General features: G+C 28.1%; 2 protein-coding genes across 7 annotated transcripts in view; one reads left to right on the top strand and one right to left on the bottom strand.

Moving 5' to 3' along the window:
• LOC119671269 (zinc finger CCCH domain-containing protein 13-like) overlaps positions 1 to 24,462 on the bottom strand; it is a 379,289-nt gene that overhangs the window by 215,362 nt on the left and 139,465 nt on the right. The gene's annotated exons all lie outside the window — the stretch shown is intronic.
• LOC119671276 (cyclic AMP response element-binding protein B-like) lies at positions 2,641 to 23,376 on the top strand. 6 transcript variants are annotated; one of them, XM_038081841.1, is made up of 6 exons: positions 2,641 to 2,681; positions 15,149 to 15,617; positions 15,709 to 15,843; positions 18,574 to 18,745; positions 22,188 to 22,334; positions 22,433 to 22,975. In XM_038081841.1, exons 2-6 carry the CDS (start codon positions 15,429 to 15,431, stop codon positions 22,639 to 22,641), a joined length of 852 nt encoding a protein of 283 aa, XP_037937769.1. In that variant the 5' UTR covers positions 2,641 to 2,681; positions 15,149 to 15,428; the 3' UTR covers positions 22,642 to 22,975. The 6 variants fall into 6 exon arrangements, with proteins under 6 accessions (XP_037937769.1, XP_037937766.1, XP_037937767.1 ...); XM_038081838.1 differs by lacking the exon at positions 2,641 to 2,681 and adding an exon at positions 7,054 to 7,174; XM_038081839.1 differs by lacking the exon at positions 2,641 to 2,681 and adding an exon at positions 7,719 to 7,893.

Here is a 24,462-nt window from a genome sequence, read left to right as displayed (position 1 = left end):
AGCCCGTTGGATATTGTTCTTAGAGGAGTACGATTACGAAGTTCAGCATCGTGTTGGTTCGCGAATGAAGCATGTTGATGCTTTAAGCCGCTACGCCGTTATGTGCATAGATGAAGATAATATTCTTTCTAAAATACGGAGAGCACAGATGCAAGACGAAAACCTGAAAACGATATCGGATATTCTACAAGAAAAATCTTCATACAACGATTATTTTAAGAAAGGAGAGTTGTTGTATAAGCTGAGAAATGACCAAGAACTTATTGTTGTACCTAAGAGTATGCAGCGTGAAATAATTAGACATGCACATGAAAAGGGACATTTTGCCGTAAAAAAAAACAAGTGAACTACTCCGAAATGACTATTTTATACCTCAATTGGAAGAAAAAATACAAAAACACATTATGAATTGTATTCCATGTATCGTTGTGAATCGGAAGCAGGGTAAGCAAGAAGGCGAACTACACTCATTGATTAAAGAAAGTATACCATTACACACGTACCATGTTGATTTTTTGGGACCATTAGAATCAACGAACAAACAATATAAGCATATCTTTGTCGTTATTGACTCTTTTACTAAATTCTGTTGGATATATCCAACTCGAACCACATCAGCTAACGAGGCTATATCCCGATTGCGTACGCAAAGCATAGTTTTTGGTAATCCTAATCAAATAATATCAGACCGAGGTGCTGCTTTCTCTTCAGATGATTTTCGTAAGTATTGCGAGGGTGAAAGTATTAAACACATCAAAATTACTACGGGCTTAGCCAGGGCCAACGGACAAGTCGAAAGATTGAATAGCATAATTGCACCAGTTTTGGCAAAATTAAGCATGGCAGATCCAACTAAATGGTATAAAAATGTTGACAAAGTGCAGCAGATAATAAACTCCACGTATTGCAGAAGTACTGGAACGACGCCTTTTGAATTATTAATTGGTGCTAAAATGCAAACAAAGGAAGATATTCAGATCAAAAAAATTATCGAAGAGGAAATTACAACGATTTTTAATGAAGACCGAGAAGAAATGAGGCAACGCGCAAAGCAACAAATACTGAAAATCCAGTTAGAAAATAAGAATGCATATAACCAAAGACGCAGGCCAGCCGTAAAGTACAAAGTAGGCGACGTAGTCGCAATCAAAAGGACGCAGTTTTCGGGAGGACTGAAGCTAAAACCAAAATACTTAGGACCTTACGAGGTCGAGAGAGTTAAATCAAACGATACGTATGATGTTATAAAAATCGGAAAAAACGAAGGGTCAAAGCGGACTAGCAGTTGCGCAGAGTATATGAAGCCTTGGGCAGTTGCTGACAATGACACTTCATTCGGGTCGAACGAATCGCAGGATGGCCGATTGTGGGACGCAGATCTGGCAACGCCAGCACACGAGCATAAGGAAGTAAAAAAGAAGAAACAAACGTAGTGTGGCAGTGCAGAAAGAAGACGTGTGAAGTAATGACGTGTGTGCGGAAGAACAAACAGTTTTTTTCATTTATATATATTTTTTTTGTAATTTAATTAATTAGTTTTGATTCTAATAAAAAGGAATCCTACATATATATATATATATACTTAGAACACAAAAGATATTTAAAATTACTATGTATATATATAATATTATATATATATATGTAATATATATAATATATTATATATATAAAGAGAGGATTCGATTGTAAATTTTATTATTAAATATTTTCGTTATTATTTCATATATAAATATCTCCAGTCATATTTCACAATTTTAGTTTGGTAAAACTCAAACACTGTCTTACTTTTAATCGAAAGTTCTGTATATATATATATATTTATATATATATTCATGTAATTACTAATAAAATTTATCTTAACGAAGTTCGATTATGATTGTTTAAAGTATTAATTAAAATATTACTCATACGTTATGCATGGTTTTAAACAATTATCAACTATAAACAATAAATTTTAAAATTTGCTTCTTTTGTTACAAAGTAAATAAATAAGTAAATGTAATTAATTAAATGATTAACAATTAAAAATCCATAAAGAAAAGTCAATTTAACTCATTTGAGGTGAGCCAACTGTAGATTTCGCACAGCAACGTATGCGCACATACCTACATATACATATGTACATGAGCCAGCCAACGTATAGCAAGAAGCTCAATCTGAAGCAAATACGAAACAACAGCTACGAAACTACGAAACCAAACAACAACGACGACGACACAAGCTGCTACGTAATCAGAGAGTGTTTCGGAGAGAGATTTAATGATAGCATATAGAAAAAAAATGTGTATTAAAAGGTAAAGCAGAGATAATATGAAAAATTCCAATTCCAAGCATGCTTGTGCTATGTGTGCTGTGCTTCGTCAATGCGGTGTGCAGTGGGGTAACAAATAAAGTGTTTTGTAAGTAAATGAGTAAAAGTGTGTGTATTTAGAATGACTTTGACGTGGCGACAACAACAACAATCGAAACAACAAAAACACTACGTAAGGAGGTTTTTAGCTGAATGTTGAATGTGCAAAAAGTTCAACTAAAAAAAATAAAATAAAATCAAAAACAAAAACAACAACAAAAACAATACAGCAGAAACGACGAAATAAAATTACGACACCCAAGAAAAGTTTTTGTTGCTACTTTTAGTCTTCGTCGTAAAGCAGCCGGAGTGGGTGATAATATTTTTTATTGTGAGTTTTTATTTTATAAAAAGATAAATGAGTTTATAAATAACATATTAATGAAGAACAGTAAACCAATGTTTGTGTATTCAAAAATAATTTCAAAAAATAATATTTAAACCGTTTTTTAAAGCTGCGTACAATATTTATTTTACCTTAAAGCTAAGACAATTTTACCAACAACTAAAATGGCAAAGCAGCAGCTATAGAAACAATAACAAAAAATGAAATAAAACATTAAAATTTATAGTTTTGACGTAATCGTGCAAAAAAAAATTAAACAATATACATGACAACACTGCTAAGAACAATATTATTTAATTTTTTATTTTATTTAGGTTTTGTGTACAAATAAGATTTTTCTTCTAATAAGGATTATACTTTTTTATTATCGCGCTATTACCCATTAATATGCTCATTTTTCGTCAATTAAAAAAATAAACAATTTAAAATTTTTAAAATTATTTTACGCTTGTAAGCTTATGTTTTATAATTTTTTTGCTACTCTTTTTTTTTTGGACTTATTGTATATTTACATATATCTATATAAATATATTTTGCAAATCACAATTAAATACTTTTAATACTATTATAATTGAAAAGTATTTGACGTCAATTTCTACATACAACAAATACAACACAACAACAACAAACTGCTGCTCACTGTATTCATTGAAAATATTACAAATTGATTTGTTTTAATTAAAGTGCATTCTTAACTAATAAATGTACGCACATGTATCAAGTGAATAAAAAATTAAAGCAACAAAAATAAAACTAAATTGAAAAGGAATTAAATTTACAAGTAAGATAACATTACGTATACGTAATGATATTAAAATCAATTACTCTACATCCACCACCAACCACTACATAATGTGTGATAATGTCTAATAGGTGACGATAAAATACTACAGCTCGGTTACTGCAACATAATGTCAACATTGCTGCAAGCTGTATGACGTATATGCTGCGTCTCAGTCTGTGTCTGTGTGTGTGTCTTTTAAACTTCCGTCATTCAACGTGTCAATTACCCTTTTACACTACTTTAAAGCAACATAACAATCATTATCGCTTTAACGATAGTTCACACTTAACATAAATGTCCGACAGAATTTCAAATTAATCTGAACTGCGGCGCTGCCGCATTACACAAGCTATTAACTACTGCAATAATAGTAATAATAGAAGAAAATCTAGAGAAGAAAAAATAATGGACATGCCAATACAAACAACATAGCATTACTTTTTTTTCTTCTACATCGTCATAATGAACGGCAAAAGTTCAAAACAGAAACGCAGCACCTCAAATTGCGCGTACAAACGTCAACATTAATGGCTTTACTGCGACATCAATAGAAATCATTGTTATTACTTTTTGCACTGATGTTATTGTTGCTTTGTTGTTGTCTCTGCCATAGCCGTTTATAAGTCATTATTATCATCATAATAATTTGTAGGTATTTTTATTTCTATTTCAGTTGTATGCAGTTTTCGCGCGCTTTTTTGCGTGAAAACTTGAATTTTTTCTATTAATTCAAGAGTTAAGTCTTTGTGAAGCAAAAATCCATCTGTTGCAAATTATTTAATTTTAAATAAACTGTTGCATTAATGTTACGTTTTCATAGGACATACGATTTTGTATAGTACACAAAACGTAAATGTTGCTGAACTTAAGTGGATCTATAAAATAATTATATAATTTTAAATATTTTATGGAATACCTACTATAAAAGCTAATTCTTATTTCTAAAATTTCAAAAGAATTTCTATTATTATTATGTTGAGCCTAGTTGAGTCAGTGCATTTTGGCACTTTTACTCTCTATTAACTGCGAGGTTCCTTTATAACCCCTCTCTACGCCTTGACTAGATTATTGTTTATCACTTCATCAGACTAAGCAATAATTGACCTCATATCTGCATACCTCCCCGAGGGACCAGTAACCATTCTGAGATTCGATAACTGGATGTTGGTAAGTCTGTCAGTTTTCGTAAATAGTTTCAGGACTTTATCCTTTATGTATTTTTTGATCGGATCAATGTTGAGGTCACTGAGGATGTCATTCGTCATTCTATATTTCTATATAATTTTTTTCACTATCGGTACTTTTCTACTGCTGCTGTTGCTACCGGTATTATTTTATTATTGTTGTTTTACTGTATGAATGCGTGTACGCTAAAGTATGAATGTAAATCAATATCAATTCCTTAAGAAGTGAAATAAATCGCATTACATGTGCTTTTTTTTATTTTTGTAATAATAATATATGTGTATATCCGCAAGTATAAATATCAATAAATGTCACTTAGAAACTGTGAAGTTTTCAAGTAATGTCATTATATGGCAATAGGCTGAATCTTACTTCATTTCTTCATTCGTGCACGAAACGATCTTTTAACGGAGACTGTTGTATGAAACTCGGCATATGTATTTAGGAAAGGCTGTTACCTTCTAATAGTGATTAGAAATTAGAAATAATCCAATAGGTGACCTCATGATTTCAATTTTAATTTTAAAATAATATCTAGCAAATGCATTTAAAAGTGGATTTTCTCATGGGTCTATCTTGGCTATGTACGTAGTCTAGATAGAACCATAGCTGTGGCTATGTCGGTGGTAATAGTTAAACAAACTTTAACAGTTAACAATTAGATTGCGACTAATGAAGTCATGTTATTTGTTAATATATCAAAAGTAAAAAATTATTAAATGATTAAATGACTTTTATTATTGAAACATTTTAAAGCCATTTTGCATATTATTCAGACAATAAAAATATAGAATATAGAATATTGCCTTTTATCGTTTCAGTCTCCTTACAAAAGTTAAAACTTTAACGAGAATTTGTAGAGTCAGTTGATTTTCATGGATTACATAAATCTGGTCACTATTGAAACCATGCAATCATTAATTAATATTACTTAATAAAACCAATACGATTTTAATTTAATCTTTGCTTAAAATCCAAAAAATAATAACTAGTTTTTAGGTGTATAGAGAAGGCATTATTCTCATTAAGATTTATAGTATTCCGTGTGAATGCAATCACTTCTCACAAAATGATATTATTAGTATGCGAATAAGCCAAAATAAAAATTCACTTATCTTTATAGTATATTGTGGGTGTAATTTTTTTTAAGTGCTACTGAAAATTTTTTTGATAAAATTATTAATAAAAATGAAATGCTTTTCTAATGCGTTAAAATACCCTTAATAATGTTTTAAAATAAATTTAAATCGAAACAAATGCAATCTATAATTGATAAATTATGTCTATCTGCTAGTTTGTGGATGATTATATTTACATATCGAGCATGTCAATAAATAATAATTTTACTTTTCGTTTAGATAACAAAAGTAAACACATTTGCTATTGGAACCTGAGCAATATTTCCAATTGTGTGCCCTCTTATCATATTTTCAAGTAAACAGTATCGCTCCGCTCGCGTCATATTTGTGCATTTATTGGAACAACTTCAAAAAAGGTGTTCCAATTTTTATCATAATTGTAGCATTTCACTTATTTTCGCTTTCCTCTTTACGTCTACTTTCATTTACAATTCTATGTTGAAGTTAAAGTTAAAGTGAGCAAATATCCTTCAATTTATTGAAATTTCCACCCGGAACATTCGCTGGCCACCCAACCCCCGTTTAGCCTTGAACTTCGTCACTCTGTAAGGTTATTTGGTGCTTGTCTTTGAATTACACTTTACTTTTTGCTTACTCAATCTTAGTTTATGTTAATTTTAATAACGAAATACATAGTTCTTCCTTTCAACCAATAATTCCAAGTAAAATATAAAACAAAAAAATGCAATAAAATTTTCATTCATTAAATAATATTCATTAATTAATTTCACTAAATAAAAAAATATTTCTATATAGATTATGTGAGTTTGAAACAAAAATGTGTATATTATTTAATATTATTTATATTAATAAAACTTAAAATTAATTGAATATAAAAAATAATTTCTGTAAAAATTTAATAATCATAATGGGATATATTTGTGGTATTGCTTCGAAATATATAGATAAATATAAACCCACACATTATACTTAATTAATTTTTACAATAAAAGCTTCATTTACATTGTAATAAAAGTGATTATTGTATTAAACGATTATTGTATTATAATACAATAATATTTATGTGTTGTACAAATTTAAAATATTGTAAACATAAAAATTATATGAAACAAGAATATAATTTATACAACCCTGTCATTCGTGGTGAATTTGTCTCAAAGACCAAACTACTACACATTTCTGTTGCTCACAATTGTTATCTCTTTCCCACATGCACACTTTTTCACAAGCAGAGAATAGTGAAATGTATTGAAATATGCTTTTGCGAAAATTTGGTACAATATGGAAAGACTCTGTGCAATAGAAAAATCTTATTTGTTGCTGCTCTGCAAATTTTTAATATTTCTACAAATAAATAAAAAATAAATTAATATTTTGTGAACTACATTTCATATAAACGGATTAAAAAAGTGTGTATAGTATTATTTTGTAATATTAATCTACTAAAGTTAATTATGAAATAAATAATTATTAAAATAGCGAAAAGGAAGTACTTTTTTATAACGTCATTTAATTGCCCGACTTGTGATGGGTTTTAATAACACTACTTTTCTCTTTTCCACTCATATCGGCTTATTAGTAATGTTTGACAGTTTGTTTACAAAAACCAACAACAATAATAAAAATTAGTGATGTCATCAGAAGTGAAGTTCTTTCTATTTTCCTTCTACTTTAGTTCTTCATACGAAATTTGTATTCGTGTGCTCGTATTGACCGCTATTATTTTTCGGTATCGTTAAATTTGTAAATGAATTATTTTATTAAAAGAATTTAATAAAATACCGTAAAAGTCCGTAACAAATCGAAAGTGTATATTAAAAAGTTACTTAATGATATAAATATAATTTACAATAAAAAAATTGCTAATTTAGCAAATTTATTTTTCAATGTGCTGAAAAAATTTGAACGAAAATTAGTGTTTCAAATTAATAAACAAATAAAGAAAAAACCATATTAATGTAAGATTGATGCCAAAACGTGTTAAAATTTAGTGACAAATTATTTGTTGATTTTTAAAAGTATACACAGCAAACAGAAGAAAAGACACGGTATCTCAGCTGGAGTACTATAATATGCTGCCTGCTTATAGCAACAGTTTTCTTTCCCTCTGGAAGAGCACAATTTTCGTGTACAAATTTTTATCTCGGTGAAAGATTTTTTTATGTATATATATACTTTTTTATATGATATATGCCATTTAAATTACTTGCTACTGATTAATGGATATAAGACTTAGTTATTTTCACTTAAAGTTTTTTTTTTTTTTCAATTTTCATAATATAGTTTTTATATTCCGGAATGTAATGATTTTATAACAGGGGCTGCCAACTCGAAGTCCCTTTCGTTATAATTCTGATATCTGAAATACATTATTCGTCTCAAATACAATTTGAAACGAACACACAATTTTAATAATAAAAGATATTCTTATTCTAAATTTCGAGCTCCAAAAAAGCATATTTCTGCTACAAAGATTCTTTAAATTCTGATATCTAAAATATATTTGTCTCAAATACTCTTCTTCTAAGCTTTCACCTCCAAAATAAAAAAATATGTTTCTGCATCAAAGATTCCAATTTTAATATACTTAATATTAACTATCTACTGTATTGTGTTATATATATACTTAAATTTCACTGTTTCCTATCCTCAGTTCAAAGTTAATAAATTACATTTTAATAATAACTAAAATTTTATCCTTCACGAAGTTAACACCCATAGTTAGCAGTTGCTTACATATTATATCAGTTGACACAAATTTTGAATTATGAATAAATTTCTTATTATTTTTAATCTACTATATTTGTGGCGAACACATTAACTAGCCCAAAAAAACACATAAATACTTGCTAAACCATATATGCTTGTAAAATAATAAATATTTACAACATATATTTAAAAGTGTCTTAATCAATAATAAAGTGATAAAATAGAATTACCACATATCTCTTATAACCCGTGACAGTGCAGCTCACAGCGATCTCTTTTTATATAATGTATATAATTGAATTGATATATATGTTTTGAATTTAAAGTCTTGCTTTTCACCACTGTCTTTAAAACTATTAATATCTATGCCTAAACAGGAGAGAGACCAATGTTTTGAGATGGTTGAAATATAGTGACTGACCTTATTTTCTTGCAATGAAGTATTTATCTTCTAACGATTTAAGCCAGTCTGCTTATTCCAACAAATAACTTTGACAAATAATTTTTTCTTGTAAAAAAAAAGAACCGTCAGGGACTGTAATTGGCCATGTTAAACTGAGTATCATTCATGAAAACCATGTATCATTCAAACAGATGTAACAATATATCGAGATGAACAGTAACAAATTTCTGGATACAAGCATGTACTAATGGGTATTATCTATCCATTATTCAAGCCGTGTAACTGATATTGAGACACTTTAGAATTACAATTTTGTTAATAATTTGACTGCGAAATACTAAAATACTGTTCTGGAGATACATTGTCAAAGTGATACTTAATTTTAAACTTTATACTTTAGAACAATTCTTTAAAAAATTAAATCTCCAATCTACGAAAGAAAATTTAACTTGGATTGTTTATTTCATCCCCTTCTACATAATAAATTTTAAATCAAACTTACAAACAATCGATTTCATTTAACTTTATATAATCGATTTTTATATAAATTGTCTTAGTGATTATATAAAGTTTATTTATAAATTTATGTACTGTAAATTTTTCAATTATTGTTTAAACATTCTCCAGCGCTACGCAGTCGAAACTATGAAAACTACCCTCTCAAGCAAACATTACAAACAGAAACAGAAAATAACAAATTACGTCACTGCTGCCTGCCTGCCGTTTGCTACGATAAACAACCAAAGACCAACCAACCAACGAATTTAACGAAAGCAATACCACAATACACTATACCACAATGACAAGCACCCAAATAAAAAAATACACATAAAAACAACTCACACGACACAGACAGACATTTGGTCTTCGTAGCAGATGACGGAACGGGATGGAACGCAATGTACTGTTGCATACGTATACATTAAGCAAAGCAAAGCAAATCAAACCAGTAGAATAGTCAGCCAGTTTGTCAGTTGAGCTAGCCAGCGATTTAGTCACTTGCTATGCGCGCGCGAATTTAAAGCGAAACCGCAAAAAAAGGAAAGGAAAAGAAAGGAACACAATAAAAACAAATAAGAAAAATATAAGTGGCAACTGTGCTGTGCTGTGCTGTGCTGTGTGCTCAGCTTTGCCGTTCTCTGCTTTGTTATGTTTGTGTTTGGCTTTTCTTTAAGTGACGTCATCTCATAAAAATACAAATAGTGAAGTAGAGTGGAGTGAAGTGTACGTTTAAGGCAAAAGTAGAAGCGATTAAGTTTGTGGTTATTAAAACTTATGAATACGTTTAAATGCGGTTCCAACATGAGCGGCACTCCTTTTTAACCAGTCAGACAGTCGGTTAAATCTTTGTTCCCCTCTGCCGTTATGACTGTGTTCACTTAAATATTCCCTCTTGGATATATTTATTATAAAGATTTGTTTTTATTATTATTAAATATACATACATTTATGTATATAGTATATGGTGTTTTTTTTTTATAATAAATATTTTTTGTTTGTATAAAATGAAATTTTTCTGCTAAACTATTTTCTTTCCCCTTACAGCGTTTTTTAAAAGTGCAATTTCAACATTTTTCTTTAGAGATATAAAAAAAAACTTAAAATGTTTAATTTCAGTTATTTTTTGAAAGTGTGAAGTAAAATTTAATTATTTTTGTTATTTATTAACGCTTCATTTATTCAAAACTTGACTGTTTCGTTATTGTTGTAATTGTTACTCTGGTTTTGTAACATTAAAGTTGGTTGACTCAACCTCCGCTTTGTTTATTGCTACGTATCAGCTTATGCAAAACTTTAACCATAAAAATACAGGGTGCCATATGAGAGTAGTTGATTTTTGAAAGTGCATCAAAATAAATTTCGAATTAAAGATCTTTTAATGTTGTGATCATTATTAATTATTATATTATTTTATGAAATAATATATATATATATATATATATATATCTGAAAAGATAACTGGGTATGCGCCGTAGACATTTTCGCCGGTGCCTATGAAGAAATTTGTGCAAAACATAATTTCCACCGTGGTTTGATGCCAGGAGTATCTACAACCTGTGCTGATCTTTGAGTCACAGCACCCGGTGATGAACACGCAATTCAACGTCAAATGAATGATAAACAAATACTTGATCATTCTTCCCGCGTAAGTTTAGGTATTAACCACAGCCACTACGAATCCAAGTTCAACTGTCTAACACAGCCGAAACTGCGGGCCACTGACTCCCGTAGTACCAGATTTACACCACTGGTCGAGTGTTGCAGGCTGGGACAACACCTACCATATACACTTTTTGCACAAATGTCGGCATAGCGCCGGGATTTTTGTCGCCTCATACCACAGGTATGCCTACCGAGGCAATATTTTAAGCCCTTCATTGAAGATAGCTAATGGTAGTGTAAGATGAGGGGTGATTATTTAGGAGGAGAAATGGATTGGAATTGGCACATTATAAAATCTATAGAGTGAACTTAGTCGGTTAGGTAGCTTGAAACTTATAAGCGACAAACTTCTTGTTTCACTAGTCTCAATATCTCTATTATATATAAGCTTTGTGTATTGAGCATAAATAAGCTGTCTTGTAATCATAAGATTATGCCGTCATCAAAATCATAAGTATAAATTGGAAATATCTATGAATCGCACTAAATTTGGTTTGAAAAGTACTTGTATGTATTAGTATCGATAATATATTAACATGGCGCCTTTCAATCATTAATTCTTCTAATTCATCTCCTGATTGTTAATTGCTTCCTAGACTAGTTCTAGATATTAAATTCTTGAACACAGGATGTGAGATAATAACTCTTAAGCGATTTCTTTTCTAAAATTTTTCACTTTTCCGTTATGTTAAACCACTTCTACATACACTGAAATATATAACCTTTTGCTGTTATCTCCATTTTTTTTTCGCAACATTCATAATTATATTAATTAATCTAAAAATATATATCATATATATGTATACAATATTATTTGTGTGCATGTATATATACATAATTATTTTAACAAACTTAAAATAATATTTTAAAGAAATGTTGGAAACTCGTTATTTAATATTATCTTAAACCATATCTTAATAAGTTCATGTATATTATTAATCTTAAGTAGTTTTTATGTGAATGTAGGAGTCTTGTGCGATTAGCTTTCTTTACATATGAAATTCTGTTTTCTTTTTTCTTCTAATAAATGTTGCAAATCAAAAGGTATTAAAATTTACTGATAATATATTATAGATTTCGAAACATTTTGACCTTTAAAACATAACAAATTAATGAACTCATCATATTATCTGAAACACATAAAATGACATCATATGAATGTATGTCATCAGAGTACTTTCAGTAAACTCTTCGATCAAAATCAATGAAAACCATTAAATTTTGACAATTGATAAAAGTAGGTTCTATAAAGAATTCCCCCAAAATTGTTTTTATTTATTCCACAACTATCACTGAATGACTCACATTTTTATAATCAGATTTTGTTTTTGTTTTTTAATTTAGTAGGGAGATTCAAGAATATTGATGATCTTTGATGGTATGAGGCAGTTTAAACAACATTTATTTATCGTTTCGTAATTTATAAAGTAAAACCAGTAAAAAAGTAAGGTTTGGAGTTGCTGAAGCTTAACTACCCTACATACAAATGTGTTGAAATCATATTCGATCGATAAAATATTTGTCTGAAATAATAATGACAATGGTAATCTGGTTAATAAATAATAAAAAAAGAATCAATACTGAGTAGTTCTTTAAGACAAATTCTTAAACTATTTTCCAAGAAATGTGTATCAAATACTTAATGATCAACATTCGTGTAAAAAGCTAGATATCAATAGATCAATAGATGATGACAAATTTTAAAGAGTCTTTCTCAAGTAGTCTATCTCAAAAACTTAGAGATCAGTACTCGTGCAAAAAGGGATATCAATAAACCGATACATTGTTTGTTTATATTTGTAGTTCATATAAATAAAGGCCATCGTGAAAATCTATCGATTTATCTATCTCTCTTATATTTCAATTCTTTTTAAATGTGTATTTAAAATAATAATTCTTCTTTATTCTTATCAAATTTTTATTATGTACATTTGAATATATATATTATTTTCTTAAATATTTATGTTTTTATTATTCAACTGCTGTTAAATTGATTGTGGTAATTAAAAAAGATATTATTTGTTGTGTGAAAATTTGGTATTATAATGATGACTAACAATAATAAATAAGGCAGGCTCCCAATAGAGCAGCGTAGTCCGACTATACTAAAATCTTTGTTAGATATAAAAAGTATTTGTATATAAACTAGTTTGGTTTGTGTATATAATTAAATTAATAACAAAAATCGTTTTGTTTATTATAATAAATAGAAATAACTAGTTTCGTCACCTATTTTTAAAAATTGAATTTCGTATTTTATTATAATCTCAATGGTATATTTATGTTAATATACTATAAATGGTTCTCTGACTCATTGTTGTCAAAAAATAAAATTAGTTTTTTTATTTTAATCGTTAACCGTCATAAAAGATATCGTAATTATTTATTGAATTTTAAAATACTTATCAATGTTTCTAATATTTCATGATAGAGATTAAATATAATACTTCAATTGTCATGAAATCAATTGTCTGTTTTATGAGAAGTACTTTATCAGATATCACAATTACAATGATGTTTCTTTAAATGTTTAAAAGTCGAAGGATAAATATGATGCCAAAACGAGGGTTTATATACGGTTATACGGTTATATAGGAACTCTTAGGCATTTCGTTTCATGTCTAAAAGTCGGAGAATAAATATGTGATATCAAATTGATATATACGAAACTATACGTATTCTATTTTGATTCATATAAATATGTTTATATATATATATATAAAACATTCAACGTTTATTTAATATTTTTTAATATCTATATTTTGATTATCCTTGAGAGTCATCAATATAGATAATATATAGTGCAATATAGACAACAGAATAAAGAAGATGACATAGATAAAGTTTTATTAATATTAATTTATGTTAGATCGATCGTGATTCTGATGATGACTCGCAAGGAGAGTCGAAATATAGAATATATTAAAAAATATTAAACAAACGTTGAATTGTCTAATAAAAAGCTACCTCTAGCTGGAAAAAAAATTATTAAAAAAACAGGTCGACAAATAAATTCAAAATTATATAAAATATATACATATATGTATAACATACTTATTTACGGATCTCGTAGGATACTCATTTTGATAGAATGATACTTTATTTATATGAAATTCCCACAAATTTATATTGAATAACTGAATAACTATTGCTTCTTTTATATAGAAGTCCCAGGTATGACTTGTTATGGGCCCAGTGATGCTTCATGTGCATGGAACTCCAATTTTTTCATATTGCTTCTTTTATATTGTAGTCCGCGGTATGAACTGTTATGGACCCAGTGATGTTTCATGTGTATGGGTTGCTTTCAAAGATGAATTGTATTCAAGTACAATATTAATTAAAATAGTATTTTGTGATATTTTAATTATTTTATAGTATAATTTAACTATAAACTTGATTAAGGTTGAAAATAAGTTTATACTTTTGTCACTAAATGAACCGTACTTACAGTTCTGGTATTATAACCATAAATATATGTTTGCTCTATATAGTATATGTATATATATGTATATATGAAACAAAGTATACTTAAATATATAAACACGCTGTATTAATAATGACGACGAAGTAATTTTGCATTGCAATATTTTGATAGTTTCGTTATTAATCCAAAAAGTTGTTTCGTCGTCGTCGCTATCGTGGCTGTTCGTTCACATCGTAACATCGTAGCCGCAGTCGTAGTCGCAGTCGCGACTCGCCAGTTTCTGTTCAACAGATATCGCAATGTGGCTATTGTTGTTGGTGGGTCGGACTCTGGCGCTGCTACGTTCAAAATGATGTTGTCAGCTTTGCCGCTGATTATAATGATGATGGTGACTATGACTCATTTATAGCGCTACTATCAATTCGCCAGTATGAACGCTTTTATGTGATATTCGGTGTGGTTTTATCATTTAGTTTGGCTTTTTAAATATTTTAGCTATTTTATGTGCATTACGTTGCGCGCGAGGCTACAACAAAGTCAATACAAAAAGTATTTCCCGCTTTAATTATACTTCTTAATAATTTTATATTTTTAAATAAATAAATATAAATTATATTATATATATACGTATACATATATGTGTACATAATTATTTTATATATTTTATTTATTTTTTTACAGTTAATATATCAAACTGGATAAATTAATACAAACGCCCCTTTGGCCGCCTGCACAAGGAATTAAGCCAAAAGTTGCTAACAGCTTTTTGTTGTTGCAAATAAGCAAACAACAAAAAAAGCAAAGAAAATTTAAAAAAATAAATTGAAGTGCAAAGGAGGAAGAAATTTTGGTTGATTTTATTTTATTTATATATTTTCTTGCATAACTTGAGTGGCCAATAAAATTTGTCAAACTGAAGCAATTGTCGGAAGACGTAACGGTGCTGTTGAAAATCAAAAAAATGGACAGCATCGTCGAAGAGAATGGTAATTCCAATAACGTAGACGAAGGACACAATTTATCAACAGCACAACAACAGAGCAACAATTCAACAAATTCCACCACAATTAATGTACCACCACCGCCATCATCGTCAGTTTTAACCACAACATCAAATGTGGTACAATATCTGCCACCACATGGTCTGCAGGTAAGAATAGAAAAATAAATATAATACTCATATTATATATATCGCTATTAACTCTTATTTTTATTTCACAACACAAAAAAAAAAAAAATAGTCGGTGATACAAGCAGCAAATCAATCCTCTGTAATACAAACCGCCGCCACCACAAACGCCATGTCCAAAAACGTAGTTTTTGTTAGCAAACCGAACACGACGGTAATACACACCACATCAGGAAATGCTGTCCAGGTAAATTCCCTCATTCCTATATCTCATTCGAAATATATTAGAAATTCTAGCAATAAAACTGAAAGATTTGTTTCTTAGTTAAAGGATGTATAATAATAGATATTTGTTTTATAAACAAATTTGTTATAGAGTAAAACTAAAAAAACAAAAACCAAAGCAACGTCGAGTAAATAATAAAATTGAAAACTGTTAAAGATCACAGTAGTCTAATAGAAAAAATTTAATTAAGTAAATAATTTAACAAACTGGTTGTTGTTGTAATCCGCTGGGACTTCTAAGCAGATAACATGAAAGGATATACGAGACGATAACATGGGTAGGAAATATTAGCATCTAGAAGCTATTTTTTAAGTCAATTACGACAAAAGACACTATTTTCTTAGAAGAAACTATTTTTAATAGTAAATTACAACAACAAAATTCAAATTTTTAATTAATTGAATGTTTTTTGACCATAAATCTTTTTTGAGTATTACCAAATACCCATTATCGGTACTATTTTTGGAAATATTCTTATAATTAATTATTAGTAAATATTTTGTTAGAATGCACCTAACAAGTATAGAACTTGTATCCTATTAAATTTAAAGCTCAGTTAGTCGTCCATTAGCTAACTGACCGAAACCCGGACTTGACTTGTATGATCGAACAAGTGATACACAATATATATTATAGTTTTGACAATCAGTCTGTAGTTATTAAGTAAGTTATATTATAGCATATTCATATTATTAGTAAAATATGCTGTCTAAAAAATATATAAATAACTTTAGATATAATCTTATAAAAACTTCTCATAGTAGTAGGATGCTTAAAAAGTAGTTTTCATTCTTACAGTGGCGATTTTACACATGATCACTTTATATAAAATCTTAAAAAAAATTTAGTAAAATATTTTTAATAATAGAAAAAACATTTATAGATAGAAAAGCTAGAAATATTTTTTTTTATATACTTAATTGTCTGTTACAACCGGGTGTCGAAACATCTCTGAATTGTTCTTATGTTAGTCAGATATATGGAACTGGAACAGGTACTTAAAACTCCCAACTTAAAGTAATAGATCCACATCTTCAGTGATTTTTACACAATTGTAAAAAATATGAAATTTTTTTTGACCAGAATATTTGGTTATTCTTCTCATGTAATGACTAACGTAATTTCTTTATACGTTTTGCGACGTTAATATTGTAATACAGCTCAGTTCACCAATTTAAAATATTATGAACAATAATCATCAGTACTACAGATAGAACTTAAGTAATATATTTGTTTTTAAAGCTACTGTAAATAGAGTGGTACTTACTTTTATAGATTACGTCTCAATTTAAATTTTATAATTATTTCAATTATCGATTGGCATTTCTGCAAATATTTCTTTAATAAATTGTATATTAAACTCAGTAAAAAATTGCCCTACAATTCTATATCATACATCCATACTAGTTAAAGTTTTCTAAATCAGCAACTTACTTTCGATACTTACTGATGAGTCACTGAAATGTATAACTTACTTCAAAGCGAGACATCATCGGTTATTATATGCTTGAATATATTTGGTTTAAAGATTTACTAGAAGAAAATTATTACGTTTGTAGTGTGATTTCTTTAGTCTACATCTTTTACTAATGCAGATATTCACTTGTTCTGTTAAACAAGTTATTAATTTTTATAATAGTTAACTTTTTTCTGACGGCATTGGGTTGTCTTATATTTGTAAATGTACAACTGAGCAAGAAGCAGTATCTTAAAATATAATTATCTTATAACATAATATATAACATAACATACAACATAATATCATTTCTTTCTCTCTTTTGACAAATCAACAACTATCTCACTATGATTTCAAAAACATATACTATATTTCTGGGAAATTTTTCCCAATTTTAAAGTTGGAAAATGATCCTGTACCTTAAGATAGGCATTAAATATAATAAAATACTTCACTAAATTATATCAAATATAATGCTATTATATAGAGTCAATATATTTATAACTTAATTTAATCACTCAGAAGCTATTCTGAGAAGCTATTATGATACATTCAATTGTGCACCCTCTTAGCGCACTTTCACAACTAATAGGGATTGTTATGTGTTGGAATTATAGTGCTTATTTTTCAATAAAGGATCGGGTTGTTTTTTATATTTGTCATGGTGACTCCATGACAATAGTTATTCTCAGAAAGCATATTTGGACAAGTGACTTCGGTATTCACGCCCTGCTGCATCTACCAATAATAAATCAGACCTAGTTCCAGGCTCGCCACATCTTTATATAGTCACCCGTTCTTGTTGTTATATCTTATATCTTGTTAGTCACCCGACTTGAAAGCAAGTACACAAAAGGTTGACAAGATACTACAAAAGGTTGACAAGATACTACAAAAGGTTGGCAAGATACTACAAAAAGTTAATAAGCCACTCATCTCTTCAAACAACCAAGTGGAAATCATACTTCACAACAAAAACGAAAACCATAGGCTTACATACATATCTATAACATATTTTTTTCTTATTGCTGTTGCAATAACAAATAAAACATAATAAAATAAACACCTTTTAAAATGGTATAATAAATTATTAATACTTAAAAATCTTTCAGTTTTATTGTATATTTCTCTATATAATTACTTGTAATTAAATTTTATTGGTTACTAATATTACTTCAAAATTAATTTTATGTTTTCATATCTTAAAACAAACAAAAATACCAAAAATATAATAGCTCCCCCCAAATTTTCTATGTAAGATTAAACCAGAACCGAACACACACCACCTCGATTCAAATAGTGAGGACAGTCTAACGGATGAAGACTCACCTCGACGACACAGAGAACTCACAAGAAGGCCATCGTACCATAAAATATTTACTGAAATCAGTGGACCCGATATATCAGGTAAATAATAATTTTATTTATATATAATTTGTCATTAAAAACTAAAGCAATATATATATATTTGTTCACATAGCAACTTATATTTATATATACATATATATATAAATATATTCATTTTTATATTACATTTATCTTTGCATTAATTCTAAAATAAATAAAAACAATAAATTTATTTATTCTCGTGTCTACACATATATTTCGTTGTTGTATAAATTGTTGCTGCGAAACGCTGTATCTCATCTACTGTGCATCTTAGAATAATAAATACTTTGCAAAATAAATTGTTTTAATTTAACTATTGCAATTAAAACACGAAACGTCTTAGTTTACACATTAATGTAAACATTACACATACACGAATACACATATGTGCTCCGCCATACACCAAATTTTTTGTATATCAACCTTCATTCATATCAACTATAGTAGTCTCTTCATCATCGTCACTATCAGCTATCACATCTCATCCTTATCATCAATGTTTGCATCGCCACCGCTTCATTCTCATAATTGTAAGCATTTGCTTTTGACATTCCCATACTGTTTTTGGATTCATTCTTATGTACATTTCTATTCATATTTAACATTGTATTAAATAACAAATGTGTAAATAATATATACATTTGTTCTGTTCTAAATTTAACAATTGCGTTATCAAATGATCCACTGTTTTAGTTTTATCTGCATTCTTAAAATATATTTTACAACAGATCACTTCATTATTAGGCTGGATACTGGCATCAGAATTACACGTCTCTCAAAATCTTAGTTAAATACGGTCGAATTTATTTTCTTTCATTACTCGTCACTCTCAAATATTGCTAGATATAGATATTTACTTCGCTGAAGTAAACTATTAGCTATAGTTTAATTTCATTATAACCAAAGTAAAAAAAAATTAATTAAATGTTAATTTCGAGCATACTTATATTAAAACTCTAATACTTTGTGGACATCTAAAATTTTGCATGCCTACCTCGACATTTATTAATATATCAATATTGTTTATAAGCGTCTATTTATACCAAGATTATTTTTCTATGGTAATATTACTACAGTAAAAACTGTTTTAACGAACACTTCTATTAAACGGTCACCCCTCTTTGATATGTTTTCTAAAACAAACTTGTTTTTGTCATTCTTTGGTCAAATAAAAGGGTTTCATTTTTAATGTGACTAGCTCTTTGGCTGACAAGTCTAATTAAGAGAGCTATCACTTTATATTGTTTCTAATTTCCCATCAATCCCTATTAACAGATTTAAAGAAACACATGTCCTTAGGATGAGAATTGACTGTCAATTTAACATATCATTGAATTTCAATCAATTAAAGAACTATTGTCCTTAATTAAAAAATTTAGTATATAACCGATTTCTAAATGTATACCACATTTTTGCGTTATATTTTAAGTCTATTAAAAATGTAACTTAAGTCCAAAATTCAACTTTATTGTGTAGACTTGATAATGTATCTAAGCCTAGATTAGCACTAAAATTAGGATTGACTGCCAGCTCTTCACTCCTTTACCATTTTTGTTCTGTTATCCTGTAGTTTCCCACTTAAATTTTGAACGAGACTTATATCTCAAATTTGTACGTTATATACCCTTGTCTTAGAACCTAGTCTTAGAATTAGTACTGAAATTAATTCTACACAATTTCTTTACAAGAAAATAAATGATAAAATAGGAATAAAACTAAGTAATATGCCCGAGACTTTTAATGACAAATTTATGCACTTTCAAAAGTACCAATTGTACCTCATCACCAGTTTAAAAACTATTATAGCATAAATTAAATCTTATTGCTATATTATATTATTTTTTTTAGTACTCAGAATTGAAGATATAATCAAACTTTCCGCAATGAACGAGAGTATAGAACACAATTTCTCCGAAATACTAAAGAATTTTAAAAATTTAGCTTCCAATACTCTTCTGACTATGCCACTATTTTGATTTAATTAACTAATATATCACTGGCTAGTAACTTCTAATAGACCAAATGTTTAATATTTTTATAAAAATAATTAAGAATGCCTCCTCTTCAGAATATGATACTCTTTTGGTATAAATTCCTCAGAATAACGTATTCCAGTAGCTTATAACAGATAAAATTATATAAACTTATATAGATTATATACTTATAAGGAAATGATTCCACCATTGTTTAGTTATATAGAAATAAAGTATCCTCATCTCTATACTATACATCTCTATAGTGTTTTCATTTAAATCCCCAGTGTAACCACATGCGAGTACCTTCTCACAGATCAAACTGTACTTATATAAATTATGAAGCAGTTACCTTCATTATTCTCCTCACTATACAACTGTTTTTATTTAAAAGTCCAGTATATCCCGTGCTACAATTTCTAATAGACCAAGTTGTATGCATATAGACTTTAATTTCAATATAACTTTGTTAACTTTACAAAGGATATGCTTAAGGAGTTCTTATATGTTAATATAAATATATATTATAATAAAATATATAAATATTAACATATAATACAAATGAATATATATATTGTGGTCTAAGTTTATAGATTTGTGTGGTTATAAAATAAATTTCGTCGTAAATTTTTAAACTTTCAATAACTTATTACTAGGTTTAGATATCACTTGAGGAAGAAAAACAATACAAATTTTAAAACCTAAGTTTTCAGTATATGGATATACTACTTTAGATTATATTAATTCAGTTAGAGGCGTATAAATTTATTTCAGTTTGAGATAAAGAATTATCCATTCTTCTCTTTTATTATTATTTTTTTATATTTTTTAAATATTGCATAGGTCTAAATCACACCTCTAAGTTCCATACATCATGTAGCCATTTACACTCGTACATATCCGAACACTAAACACTGTGTATAACTTTATTTATATGAATGTACGTAAAAGCATTATCCTACGCTCGCCTCGCTCGCTATCCACACACTATCGCTCTTTCTCTGTAACTCTCTCACTCTCTGTGTGTTGCTCTCAGAACGCTTTGTGAATTAACCAAATTTGTTGTTGTCATTTTAATAAATGTTGCATTTCACTTAATTGAATATAAGAACAACTTTAATGAAATATTCAAATCGCACTAACATAAAATAATAAAACAATAAGCTTAAAAAGTATTATTTTCAAAATAAAAAAAGTTCTAACAAACTTTTATATATATTTTGTTTTTTTTTTTTTTCAATCGAAATTTTTTACCTCTACCAAAATCCAACATGAAACAACAAATCTACTACTCTTCTAATTCGTGCATACCTCCAAAATATTATGTATATTAATAATAATAAAAAAAACAATAATTTCCAAACTGCAAACAACTAAATTAAAAAAAAAAAACAAAAAAAAACAACAACAAATTTGCTACTTGATCTGATCTGATCAATCGGTTGGTTGGTTGGTTCCACAATGTGTGATGTGTGATGTGAGTGAAGGTGGATCGGCGTTACAAATGTCAGAGAGTAGTGCATTACATGCGATGGCGAGCGCGGGGGGCAGTACGAGCGGTTCACTTATGCACTTGCAGCAGGACAGTGCGCCACAATTTTATTTACCTAATAATAGGATGGCATATAATGCTAGTAAATAAACAATTTTATTTATAAAATAAATAATTTTATAACATAAAACTAAACTAATAATTCTTCTTTTTCTCATCCTTTCTCTTCCTTACTATCAGATAACAGCGGCATAGCCGAAGATCAAACCCGGAAACGTGAGATAAGATTGCAGAAGAATCGTGAAGCGGCACGTGAATGTCGTCGCAAGAAGAAGGAGTACATAAAGTGCCTGGAAAATCGGGTCGCGGTGCTAGAAAACCAAAACAAAGCGCTTATAGAGGAATTAAAATCGCTTAAAGAGCTGTATTGTCAGTCGAAGAATGATTGAGAAAGACAAGAAACGAACGAGGCGGAACTTAATGATGATAATGATGATGTTGACGATGATGATAATTGTGTACATACACTTAAAGTGTTCGGGAACATGGAAAGTAATGTGAAACTCAATAAAAGCGAACACAACTACAACAACTACAACAAAAACAAGCAAATTAAAGTTGTTGCGGTGTTCGCAACGGCTAGAACAGTTGCGCCTACTAAACATTGTGAACCTGATTAGACGAAATTCTATAATTTTTGTCTGAATTACTTAATTTTTTGAATTTTACAAAAAAAAAAAAAACAAAAAAATTTAAAACTTACGTTATAGTACAGAATTATAAACAAAATAAAAAAATTTTAAAAAAATATCAATTTCATGTTGGAGACTTTGACAAATATTAATTCAAGCCCTGACTTGTACATCTGTGTGTGAAAATTTGTAGATTCGTGTCGTGTGGAGACACGTTAAATGATGCTTGAAATAATTTTGAACTCGTAATACAAAATAAATTAATTTAAAGTAAAAAAAACTAAATTTCGTTATTGTATTTCAATGTTAGAACAGCGGCATTCATACATTCACACAACCAAAGTCTACACTTGTGGAGACTTCATCAAAAAATTTGATTTTCATTTATTTATTTAGGTGAAATGATTGTATGAATTCGCTCAAATAAAATAAATACATAAAATATTACATTGAAATTGTATATTTTATTTGTTTATATAGTTAATAGCATAATTTTTGTATAATAATGATGACATAAGCGTAAGTAAATAATTTATTTACGCTTAACCAAAAAATTAACATTTCATGTTTGTTTACATATATTAATATTAATTAATTAATAACTATTACAGACTCTTTGTTATTTATATTATTTATGATTAAATGTATAGAAATTAAAATTTAAATTATAAATTTCTATTTTTCTATTGCTTCTTCTATGTATATATGTATGTATGTATGTATAGTTTAGTTGTAATAGAGATGAGTACGTTTTGAGAGTAAATTATGAGTTAGGCATTTAACAAATTTATATTTTGTAAATTAATATTGAACATACATATATACATATATTTAAGTATATATTATATTTAAATTATTTGTTGAGCAACTAAGGCGACTTTTACATAAAATTTGTAACAACCATTTAAAATCATAAACACTCAATTGCAAAACAAAGAAAAAAATGCAAATTTAAAATTAAAAAACTATGTTGTAAAATAATTTTTTTAATTTTTAAACTTTAGCATAACAAATTATTTTAAGTGTGCAATTTTTAAAATTAAGCAAATTTTTGTAAAAAAATAAAATACAATTAAGTTAAATGTTTTAAGCTTCAAAATATAAATATAAAAATATTTTGCTTACTTTGTTTATATAAAATTATTTCTAGTTAAATTTGTAAAAAAAATGTGCTGATACATAACAAAATTATAAAATTTAAAAATATTTAAATAAAGCAAAATCAATTTTTTTTAATGTTTTAAACATTAACAATAATTTTATTGGAATTTTAATTATTTTTGTAATAAATAATAATTATATTAAAATCGTTGGGAAACAAGAGTTTGTGTATTTTAAGCGCAAAAGGTTCGAATGAATATCACAAAATTTAAAAATTAGTTAGCAATTTTAAATAAACTAAAATTGGGCGAATGAAACAATTTTCGCAATTTTATTGAAGCGAAAATATATTTATTAAAATTTTTTGTATGGAAAGCAGCAAAGCAGAAGAGTCAAAAGTGAAACCGTAACGTTAGCTCAAAGTAGCGTTGTAAACAGTTTTGTAATTTAATTGTAAAAAATATTAATAAATAAAAA

The sequence above is a fragment of the Teleopsis dalmanni genome, chromosome 1 (assembly GCF_002237135.1).
Source record: "Teleopsis dalmanni isolate 2A chromosome 1, ASM223713v2, whole genome shotgun sequence".
Taxonomy (NCBI): domain Eukaryota; kingdom Metazoa; phylum Arthropoda; class Insecta; order Diptera; family Diopsidae; genus Teleopsis; species Teleopsis dalmanni.
The sequence above is the reverse complement of the archived record's forward strand: the minus strand, read 5'-3'. Positions and strand labels throughout refer to the sequence as shown.

Excerpts from the sequence above, each read along its gene's own strand:
- LOC119671276 (XM_038081841.1), top strand. The coding sequence starts at position 15,429 with ATGGACAGCATCGTCGAAGAGAATGGTAATTCCAATAACGTAGACGAA. Across the intron at positions 15,844-18,573 it reads CATCAGGAAATGCTGTCCAG|CTCCCCCCAAATTTTCTATG; the intron begins GTAAATTCCCTC and ends AAAATATAATAG. Across the intron at positions 18,746-22,187 it reads CAGTGGACCCGATATATCAG|GTGGATCGGCGTTACAAATG; the intron begins GTAAATAATAAT and ends ATGTGAGTGAAG.